Source organism: Pristiophorus japonicus, chromosome X, assembly GCF_044704955.1.
Source record: "Pristiophorus japonicus isolate sPriJap1 chromosome X, sPriJap1.hap1, whole genome shotgun sequence".
Classification (NCBI taxonomy): domain Eukaryota; kingdom Metazoa; phylum Chordata; class Chondrichthyes; family Pristiophoridae; genus Pristiophorus; species Pristiophorus japonicus.
In genome coordinates this window covers 6,476,680-6,488,914 of record NC_092010.1, presented here as the reverse complement: position 1 = coordinate 6,488,914, position 12,235 = coordinate 6,476,680, and the positions used below count along the sequence as shown (strand labels likewise).

The 12,235-nt window shown below is 48.3% G+C and overlaps 1 protein-coding gene across 1 annotated transcript in view; it reads left to right on the top strand.

The window, feature by feature from the left end:
• LOC139240999 (nck-associated protein 1-like) overlaps positions 1 to 12,235 on the top strand; it is a 394,739-nt gene that overhangs the window by 72,240 nt on the left and 310,264 nt on the right. Inside the window, exons 5-6 of the mRNA XM_070869663.1 lie at positions 7,522 to 7,664; positions 10,203 to 10,293. Coding sequence (XP_070725764.1) covers positions 7,522 to 7,664; positions 10,203 to 10,293 — 234 coding nt within the window. The remainder of the gene's footprint in view (positions 1 to 7,521; positions 7,665 to 10,202; positions 10,294 to 12,235) is intronic.

Here is a 12,235-nt window from a genome sequence, read left to right as displayed (position 1 = left end):
GGAAGGACCTATTTCCCTTAACACAGGGTTCAACAACCAGGGGGCATAGATTTAGAGTAATTGTGGGGAGGTTTAGAGGGGATTTGAGGGGAAATTTCTTCACCCAGAGGGTGGTGGGGGCCTGGAACTCACTGCCTGAAAGGGTGGTAGAGGCAAAAACCCTCACCACATTTAAAAAGTACTTGGATGTGCATTTAAAGTGCCGTAACCTGCAGGGCTACGGACCGAGAGCTGAAAAGTGGGATTAGGCTGGATAGTTCTTTGTCGGCCAGCGAGGACACGATGGGCCGAAATGGCCTTTTTGTGTTCTGTAAATTTCTATGATTCACTGATTCTATATCCCCACCCACACACACACACATAAACACACACACACACAGATACCCACACACACACATACATACCCACACACAGACATTCACAAAGACACACACTCACACTCACACTCACACACACATACACTCACTCTCACACTCAGACACATACTCACTCACACATTCACACTCACACAGACACACACACACTCACAAAGACATGCACTCACACTCACACACACACACTCACACATACACTCACACTCACACAACCACACACACATAGATACCCGCCCCACACACACAAACTCACACACACACACACACACACACACACTGACACACACACATAGATACCCACACACACACACACACACACACACACATAGATACCCACACACACACACACACACACACACACACACACACACACAGATACCCAGGGTCCTGAACTTAAGGAAAGATAACTTCGATGGTATGAGACATGAATTAGCTAGAATAGACTGGTGAGTGATACTTAAAGGGTTGACGGTGGATAGGCAATGGCAAACATTTAAAGATCACATGGATGAACTTCAACAATTGTACATCCCTGTCTGGAGTAAAAATAAAACGGGGCAGGTGGCTCAACCGTGGCTAACAAGGGAAATTAAGGACAGTGTTAATTCCAAGGAAGAGGCATATAAATTGGCCAGAAAAAGCAGCAAACCTGAGGACTGGGAGAATTTTGTAATACAGCAGAGGAGGACAAAGGGTTTAATTAGGAGGGGAAAATAGAGTATGAGAGGAAGCTTGCTGGGAACATAAAAACTGATTGCAAAAGCTTCTATAAATATGTGAAGAGAAAAAGATTAGTGAAGACAAACGTAGGTCCCTTGCAGTCAGATTCAGGTGAATTTATAATGGGGAACAAAGAAATGGCAGACCAGTTAAACAAATACTTTGGTTCTGTCTTCACGAAGGAAGACACAAATAATCTTCTGGAAATACGAGGGGACCGAGGGTCTAGTGAGAAGGAGGAACTGAAGGAAATTCTTATTAGGCGGGAAATTGTGTTAGGGAAATTGATGGGATTGAAGGCCGATAAATCCCCGGGGCTTGATAGTCTGCATCCCAGAGTACTTAAGGAAGTGGCCCTAGAAATAGTGGATGCATTGGTGATCATTTTCCAACAGGCTATCGACGCTGGATCAGTTCCTATGGACTGGAGGGTAGCTAATGTAACACCACTTTTTAAAAAAAGGAGAGAGAAAACGGGTGATTATAGAGCGGTTAGCCTGACATCAGTCGTGGGGAAAATGTTGGAATCAATTATTAAAGATGAAATAGCAGCACATTTGGAAAGCAGTGACAGGATCGGTCCAAGTCAGCATGGATTTATGAAAGGGAAATCATGCTTGACAAATCTTCTGGAATTTTTTGAGGATGTAACTAGCAGAGTGGACAAGGGAGAACCAGTGGATATGATGTATTTGGACTTTCAAAAGGCTTTTGACAAGGTCCCACACAAGAGATTGGTGTGCAAAATTAAAGCAAATGGTATTGGGGTAATGTACTGACATGGATAGAGAACTGGTTGGCAGACAGGAAGCAGAGAGTCGGGATAAACGGGTCCTTTTCAGAATGGCAGGCAGTGACTAGTGGGGTGCCACAGGGCTCAGTGCTGGGACCCCAGCTATTTACAACATACATTAATGATTTGGATGAGGGAATTGAGTGTAATATCTCCAAGTTTGCAGATGACACTAAGCTGGGTGGCAGTGTGAGCTGTGAGGAGGACGCCAAGAGGCTGCAGGGTGACTTGGACAGGTTAGATGAGTGGGCAAATGCATGGCAGATGCAGTATAATGTGGATAAATGTGAGGTTATTCACTTTGGTGGCAAAAACGCGAAGACAGAATATTATCTGAATGGCGGCAGATTAGGAAAAGGGGAGGTGCAACGAGACCTGGGTGTCATTGTTCATCAGTCATTGAAAGTTAGCATGCAGGTACAGCAGATACCGAAACACAGACAGACACACACAGATAGATACCCACACACAGACACACACATATATAGATACCCACACACACACACACAGATAATCCATACACACACACATACATACCCACACACAGGCACACACATACATAGATACACACTCACACATACACACACAAATACACACACACATACACACACAGATACCCCCCCCACACACACACAGACACAAGCACACATACACACAGATACCCACACATACATACATACCCATACACAGACACACACGCACAGACATTCACAAAGACATACACTCACACACACATACACTCACACTCTCTCACACACACACTCTCTCACACACACACACACACACACATGCACTCACACACTCACAATCACACTCACACACTCACTGACATACACACTCACACTCACGCATACACTCACACCCACACACGCTCTCTCTCACACACACACACTCACACACACACACATACACTCATTCACACACACGCTCACACCCACACAAACACACACACACACAGTCACGCACACACACATACACACGCTCTCTCTCTCTCACACACACACACACAGATACACAGAGACACACATTCACTCTCACACACACATTCACACTCACACACACGCACACACACCCACAGATACCCACACACACACACACACATACTCTCTCTCACACCCACACACTCACACGCTCTCCCACCCACACACTCACACTCACACCCACACACACAATCACACTCCCACTCTCACACACACACACACACACACACTCTCACACCCACACCCACACAGAAATGTACGCATACACGTGTAGACAAAACCCAAATGTGCAAACACACAGCTACCACGTGTCAATACATGTCTTTCTGGGCTTTTTACAGGTCTACAATTGCTGCAGTTTAGTCTCCATAATAGTCTTAAAATCAGTCGACCAATGAACACATGGCGAGTGATATGTCCTTACTATAACGGTATAAATGCACACGAGGCCCATGCTTGAGAGAAGGTCACTCTGTGACCTGTCCTTTATTCCTCAGCACTCAAGTGATGAAGGTGGGCGGAGCTTCCCCTTTTGTATCTGAAGGTCCAGGTTAGGAGTGTCTCCCACACGTTCACCACCTAGTGGTCATTGTTCTCACAGTGTACAACTTAGGTCAGATTATACATGGGTTACAATGCTGGTTGAATACATGACATCACCTCCCCCCCCCCCCCCCACCAAAGTCTTATTGGGATCACAGGTTGAGTCTCTCTGGTGGTTTATGCTCCCTTGTAGAGCGCCTGAGTTGGGGCTCCGGTTGTTGGGCGCTGGCCTGAGTGTCTGCTGTTTGCGGTGCCTCAGGCCTATCCAGATTGCCCACAGTGACTGGGCTCTCCTCCCTTTGGTTCCTGTGTTCGGTCACCTGTGGTGGAGTGAACTCTATGTCGTGTTCTTCCTCTGCTTCTTCTATGGGGTTGCTGAACCTCCTTTTAGTTTGATCCACATGTTCGCGGCAGGTTTGTCCATTGGTAAGTTTAACTACCAGAATCCTATTTCCCTCTTTGGCAATCACAGTACCTGCGAGCCATTTGGGCCCTGCAGCGTAGTTGAGGACAAAAACAGGGTAATTTACATCAATACATCGCGCCCTCGCATTCCTGTCATGGTAGTCATATTGTGACTGGCGCCTGCTCTCAACAATTTCTTTCATGGTGGGGTGTATAAGGGATAACCTGGTTTTGAGCGTCCTTTTCATTAGCAGCTCTGCGGGTGGAACCCCTGTGAGCGAGTATGGTCGAGATCTATTGGCCAACAGGAGGCGTGATAAGTGGCTTTGTAGGGAACCCCCTTGGATTCTGAGCATCCCCTGTTTGATTATCTGCACTGCTCGTTCATCGGGCCGTTTGAGGCCGGCTTGAACGGTGCCGTTCTGACATGGTTAATTCCATTGCCTGCCATGAAGTCCTGGAATTCAGGGCTTGTAAAGCACGGGCCATTGTCACTGACCAAGACGTCCGGTAGACTGTGGGCAGTGAACATTGCCCGTAGACTTTCTGCCGTGGCAGAGGATGTGCTTGAATTTAAAATGTCACACTCGATCCATTTGGAGTAGGCGTCTACTACAACCAAAAACATTTTTCCCATGAAAGGACCTGCGTAGTCCACATGGATGCGTGACCAAGGCTTGGCGGGCCAAAACCAGGGGCTAAGGGGGGCTTCCCTGGGCGCATTGCCCAGCTGGGCACACGTATTGCACCTGCGAACACAAAGTTCCAGGTCTGCGTCTATCCCTGGCCACCAAACGTGTGACCTGGCAATTGCCTTCATCATGACAATGCCCGGGTGCTCATTGTGGAGTTCTCTGATGAACACCTCTCTGCCCATCTGGGGCATGACTACGCGGTTTCCCCACAGTAGGCAATCGGCCTGAATTGAGAGTTCATCCCTGCGCCTGTGAAATGGTTTAAATTCCTCAGGTCATGCCCTGTACGTGGCTGCCCAGTCCCCATTCAGGACACATTTCTTGACTCGAAACAATAGCGGGTCTCTATTTGTCCAGACTTTAATCTGACGGGCTGTCACGGGTGAGCCTTCGCTTCCAAAAGGTTCAACAGCCATGACCATCTCAGCACCATGCTCGGTAGCCCCCTCAGTGGTGGCTAGTGGGAGCCTGCTGAGTGCATCGGCGCAGTTTTCGGTGCCCGGTCTGAGCCGAATTGTATAGTCTTAGGCGCCTAACGTGAGTGCCCACCTCTGTATGCGGGCCGATGCGTTTGCATTTATGGCCTTGTTGTCGGCCAAAAGGGACGTTAGGGGTTTGTGATCTGTCTCCAGCTCAAATTTCCTGCCAAACAGGTACTGGTGCATTTTCTTTACCGCATATACACATGCGAGCGCCTCCTTTTCTACCATCCCGTAGCCCCTTTCTGCCTGGGACAGATTCCTGGAGGCATAAGCTACCGGCTGTAACTGACCCTTGACATTGACATGCTGCAACACACACCCGACACCATAGGACGACACATCGCACGTTAACACAAGTTTCTTACATGGGTCATATTACGTTAACCGATTGTTGGAACATAACAAATTGCGTGCTCTATTAAAAGCCTTTTCCTGGCTGTCCACCCAAACCCATTCGCGACCTTTGCGTAGGAGCACGTGTAGCGGCTCTAGCAGCGTGCTCAATTTGGGAAGAAAGTTACCAAAATAGTTCAGGAGCCCTAGGAATGAACGCAGCTCCGTCGTGTTACGGGGTCTGGGTGCTCTCTGGATCACTTCCATCTTGGACGCAGTCGGTCTAATCCCGTCTGCTGCTACCCTCATCCCCAGGAATTCTACCTCTGGAGCTAGGAAGACGCACTTCGCCTTTTTCAGTCACAGCCCTACCCGGTCTAGTCTGCGTAGCACCTCCTCCAGGTTGTGGATGTGTTCTTCCGTATCGTAACCCGTGATGAGGATGTCGTCCTGAAAAACCACCGTCCCTGGAATCGACTTGAGGAGGCTTTCCATATTTCGTTGGAAGATCGTGGCGGCCGAGCGAATCCCGAACGGACATCTGTTGTACTCAAACAACCCCTTGTGTGTCGTGATGGTAGTCAGCTTCTTCGACTCACTCGCCAGCTCCTGGGTCATGTAAGCTGAAGTCAGGTCCAATTTTGAAAAAAGTTTGCCACTGGATAGCGTCGCAAAGAGGTCCTCCGCTCTCGGTAGCGGGTACTGGTCTTGGAGTGACACCCGATTGATGGTGGCCTTGTAATCACCACATATCCTGACCGACCGCCTTGAGCACCGGCACAATCGGGCTCGCCCAGTCACTGAATTCGACTGGCGAGATGATGCCTTCCCTCAGCAGGCGGTCCAATTCGCCTTCTATCTTTTCCCACATCACGTACGGCACCGCCCTGGCCTTGTGGTGTACTGGCCTGGCGCATAGGTTCATGTGAATCACTACCTTGGCCCCCATGAAAGTGCCAATGCCGCGTTGAAATAATGAGTCAAATTTGTCCAGGATCTGTGAGCATGATACTCGCTCCACAGAGGAAATTGCATTGACATCGCCCCATTTCCAGTTCATGACAGCAAGCCAACTCCTCCCCAGTCGTGCGGGACCGTCCCCCAGGACAACCCAGAGTGGCAACCTGTTCTCCGAATCTTTGTGGGTCACAACTACCGTGGCGCTGCCTAGCACCGGAATGATCTCCTTTGTGTATGTCCGTAGCTGTGCATCAATCGGCGATAATTTTGGCCTCCTGGCCTTGGACGCCCACAACTTTTTGAACTGTTTGATACCCATCAGGGACTGGCTGGCCCCTGTGTCTAGCTCCATTGATACTGGGATGCCATTGAGGAGCACTTTCATCATTATCGGTGGACTTGTGTATGAACTGTATACATGCTCCACATGAACTCGCTGAACTTCAGCTTCCAGCGATTTCCCCCAGCGTTCATTTCTGCAATTTCTGCAGGTATTTTGCTCATCTCTGCAAACCCCAGCTAAATGTATGCCTCCACGCCTCCAACATGAGCTGCTGTTGGAAACAAAAGGTCCCTTGCCAGTCGATCGTCCCTGACTGCCCCTGTGACTGTCCTTAAGTGCACCATTAACAGGTGTTGATGGCCCCATTACTGGCCGCATTGTCCCTTGCAATGGTGTGAATCGCAGTTCAGCTTGCCATTGTCTCTGTCGAACTACCCCTCTGGGTTCGACTACATGTTGGGGCATGCCCGACTGCCCTTGTCTGCCTGGAGAACTGTGTGCTGCTTTAACAATGTTGAATCTCTGTCCCAACCATTCCTTAACACAGTACCTCTCGTCTGTTCTGCTGGTGGCCATGCTCGCGTGGTTTAAATCTCATCCTCGTCGTCATTGATACGTCCTTACTATACGGTATAAATGCACACGAGGCCCATGCTTGAGAGAAGGTCAGTCTGTGACCTGTCCTTTATTTCTTAGCACTCAAGTGCAGGAAGGTGGGCGGAGCTTCCCCTTTTATATCTGAAGGTCCAGGTTAGGAGTGTCTCCCACCTAGTGGTCATTGTTCTCATAGTGTACAACTTAGGTCAGTTCATGCATGGGTTACAATGCTGGTTGAATACATGACAGCGAGCAGGCCATGTACAAAGAAGAAGGGAGCTGCTTAGAATGTGAGACTGAACTTGAAAGCGGGACAAAAATAACCTCCCATTTTGAAATGATTGCTTCACTTCTAGAATGTGAACTACGAGCTGACCAAGGGTTACCTGGATCTGGTTGTCACCTACACCTCACTGGTCCTCCTGGTGTCTCGCATTGATGACCGTAAGATCCTGATCGGCATGTACAACTGCGCCTATGAAATGTCCAATGGATCGAGGTAATGCGATTAAACTTACTTTCAACATTGGGAGCATGCTGGTTGTGAGATATTCTGTATGATGGGTATTGTTGGGCCGTGAGACTTCACTCATCTGCCAGCGAATGGGACTGTCCCTGTTACCCAGTCACTTACAGTCACCCATTCTTACCCAGTCTCTCACTCTAACCCATTCTTACCCAGTCTCTCACTCTAACCCATTCTTACCCAATCTCTCACTCTAACCCACTCGAACTCTGGAGCATCCACGATGCTGAGAATGACATGAATAGCACGTTTAGTGAGTTGGTCATACCGCAGGTGAAGGGTCCACAGCCAGCTCGGGAATGGAAGACCAGCAGGAAGAGCAGTGCAAGGAAGGTAGTGCAGGGGTCCCCTGCGGTCATTCCCCTGCAAAACCGTTTTGAATACTGTTGAGGGGGATGACTCATCAGGGGAGGGCAGCAGCAGCCAAGTTCATGGCACCGTGGCTGGCTCTGCTGCACAGGAGGGCAGGAAAAAGAATGGGAGAGCGATAGTGATAGGGGATTCGATTGTAAGGGGAATAGATAGGCGTTTCTGCGGCCGCAACCGAGACTCCAGGATGGTATGTTGCCTCCCTGGTGCAAGGGTCAAGGATGTCTCAGAGCGGGTGCAGGACATTCTGAAAAGGGAGAGTGAACAGCCAGTTGTCGTGGTGCACATTGGTACCAACGATATAGGTAAAAAAAAAGGGATGAGGTCCTACAAGATGAATTTAAGGAGCTAGGAGCTAAATTAAAACGTAGGACCTCAAAAGTAGTAATCTCAGGATTGCTACCAGTGCCACGTGCTAGTCAGAGTAGGAATCGCAGGATAGCTCAGATGAATACGTGGCTTGAGCAGTGGTGCAGCAGGGAGGGATTCAAATTCCTGGGGCAATGGAACTGGTTCTGGGGGAGGTGGGACCAGTACAAACCGGACGGTCTGCACCTGGGCAGGACCGGAACCAATGTCCTCGGGGGAGTGTTTGCTAGTGCTGTTGTGGAGGAGTTAAACTAATGTGGCAGGGGGATGGGAACCAATGCAGGGAGACAGAGGGAAACAAGAAGGAGACAAAAGCAAAAGACAGAAAGGAGATGAGTAAAAGTGGAGGGCAGAGAAACCCAAGGCAAAAAACAAAAAGGGCCACTGAATGTAAAGGGGCTGCAGGAGGGGTCAAAACTAAAAATCATGGATTAAAAACTAGTATTAAAACACTCTACCTAAACGCACGCAGCATTCGAAATAAAGTAAATGAGTTGACGGCACAAATCATTACAAATGGGTATGATTTGGTGGCCATTACAGAAACGTGGTTGCAGGGTGGCCAAGACTGGGAATTAAACATACAGGGGTATCTGACGATTCGGAAAGATAGACAAGAAGGGAAAGGAAGTGGGGTAACTCTGTTAATAAAGGATGATATCAGGGCAGTTGTGAGAGACGATATTGGCTCTAATGAACAAAATGTTGACGATTCACTAGGTTGATTCCGGAGATGAGGGGGTTACCTTATGATGATAGATTGAGTAGACTGGGTCTTTACTCGTTGGAGTTCAGAAGGATGAGGGGTGATCTTGTAGAAACATTTAAAATAATGAAAGGGATAGACAAGATAGAGGCAGAGAGGTTGTTTCCACTGGTCGGGGAGACTAGAACTAGGGGGCACAGCCTCAAAATACGGGGGAGCCAATTTAAAACCGAGTTGAGAAGGAATTTCTTCTCCCAGAGGGTTGTGAATCTGTGGAATTCTCTGCCCAAGGAAGCAGTTGAGGCTAGCTCATTGAATGTATTCAAGTCACAGATAGATAGATTTTTAACCAATAAGGGAATTAAGGGTTATGGGGAGCGGGCGGGTAAGTGGAGCTGAGTCCACAGCCAGATCAGCCATGATCTTGTTGAATGGCGGAGCAGGCTCAAGGGGCTAGATGGCCTACTCCTGTTCCTAATTCTTATGTTCTTATGTTCTTATTCTTACCCAGTCTCTCACTCTAACCCATTCTTACACAGTCTCTCACTCTAGCCCATTCTTACACAGTCTCTCACTCTAACCCATTCTTACACAGTCTCTCACTCTAACCCATTCTTACCCAGTCTCTCAATCTAACACATTCTTACCCAGTCTCTCACTCTAACCCATTCTTACCCAGTCTCTCAATCTAACCCATTCTTACTCAGTCTCTCAATCTAACCCATTCTTACCCAGTCTCTCACTCTAACCCATTCTTACCCAGTCTCTCACACTCTAACCCATTCTTACCCACAGAGATTTCGGAGCTCGGAGCAATCTTGTGTAAGTTTTACCCCTCTGTGTTTGTCAAATCTGACTTCTGGCATTTTGTTAGACTGCATTTACCTGTGTACATTTTTTCGGAGCTGCCTGGCTGTGACGATGATATCGGTTGTGTCGCTTGTGAACTTGTGACTGCTCAGATCTTTTCAACCTGATGACAGTCAGATAATACGATCCATATAAGATCACAAATTTTGTCAGATGGTTTTTGTCGCTGCTGAAATGTCCAATTCTTTTTCAATTAGTGAATCCAATTACCCAAGACTTGGGCAGATGGTGCTGGAATATGAGCATCCACTTAAGAAGCTGACTGAGGAGTTTGGCCCCCATTGGAAGGTGCGTCTTGGTCCTCTCAAAGCCATGTTCAGGAAATACCCAGCACGAGTGTCTCTACTTGTTCCAGCTAGTTTTGTGCCCAGATTGCAGCGTAATTGACCGACCTGGCACGAAAGATCTGGGAATTTCAGACGTATGTGAGTTCTGCCCCAAACCGATTGTGATCGTCTTTCCATGATCTTTTCTGCTGGTTCAAGGTTCAGTTGGCTCGGAGCAGGCCAGGCCCACAAAGCTGGCCAGGCCCCCAGGCTGAGATTGCGCTGATTGGGGAAAGGTTGCTCAAACTGCGCTCAGTTTTAACAAATTTTTCACATCAGAAAATATTTGATTTACTGAGAAAGTGACTGGTGTGCACCAGTGACACTATTGTTTATGACGTGACTTTAAATCAAGTCACTCGCAGGTGGAGGACTGGACAATCCCATTACAAATGCTGACTTTTGGTGCTAAACCCATTTTCGGTTGTATGAATGAAACTGCATCAGGTTACATCCAGGAAGACTTGTTAATGGAAGGAACAGAAAGGACTACGCTGTCCGATTGCGCTGCTTTCATGGAAGATTTTAAGTTTGCGATTCAGCCAATGAATTTTCTCGGAATATTGAACTGTGCCGTCATTTCAAGCGCATTTTGTTCACAAGCGAAGAGCCGCAAGGGTGGTTTCGACCACCAACTGGAGAGACCGGGGCTCGCCACCCTCGGAAGGAGAGCGGGTCTTATTTCATTTTTCATTGCACAAGGTATTAAATGCGATGGATCAAGTTAATGCAGGAACAAGGGGACCCTCTAGGATTTCTCAGGAGTGTCCAACAATTAAAGGTTCATTTCAAGGATACTCTAGGACAAAGTTTCCTGTTGAAACCTTTCACTTCTGAGTGATAAATAATACTGGACACGGGGACAAGGCTGATTGACATGTTTTGAATTAATTCAATGGATGTGGGTGTCGCTGGCAAGCTCAGCATTTATTGTCCATCCTTATACAACTGAGCGGCTCGCTGGGCCATTTCAGAGAGCAGTTAAGAGTCAACCACATTGCTGTGGCTCTGGAGTCACATATAGGCCCAGACCGGGTAAGGGCAGCAGATTTCCTTCCCTAACGGACATTAGTGAACAAGTCAGGTGTTTATGACAATCCGGTAGTAGTTTCACGGTCACCATTACGGATACTAGCTTTTTAGTCGAGATTTATTTAATGAAATTCCCCAGCTGCCGTGGTAGGATTTGAACCCTCTCCAGATCATTAGTCCCGGCCTCAGGATTACTCATCTAGTGACATAATCACAGTGCTACCGGCCCTGCCAATGCTGACATTTAAGAGTCCTTCAATCGTGTAACAGAGTCTGTTTGTTTTCATAAGAAAATTAAGAACTAGGAGCAGGAGTCGGCCATTCGGCCCCTCGAGCCTGCTCTGCCATTTAATAAGATCGTGGCTGATCTGATCATGGACTCGGCTCCACTTCCCTGCCCGCTCCCCATAACCCTTCACTCCCTTATCGCTCAAAAATCTGTCTATCTCTGCCTTAAATATATTCAATGACCCAGCCTCCACAGCTCTCTGGGGCAGAGAATTCCACAGATTTACAACCCTCAGAGAACAAATTCCTCCTCACCTCAGTTTTAAATGGGCGGCCCCTTATTTCAAATCCACATCTTGTCTGCTCGGATTTTTTCAGCCTGCTGATTTACAGTTAATATGATCCTCAACACACACCACCCGAGAGCACCCCACACATACACTACCAGAGAGCCCCCCCAAACACACACCACCCGAGAGACCCCCCCCACACACACCACCCGAGAGACCCCCCACAACACACACCACCTGAGACCCCCACCCAACACATACCACCCGAGAGACCCCCCCAACACACACACCTCCTGAGAGACCCCCCCACACACACACCTCCCGAGAGACCCCCCAATGCACACCACCCGAGAG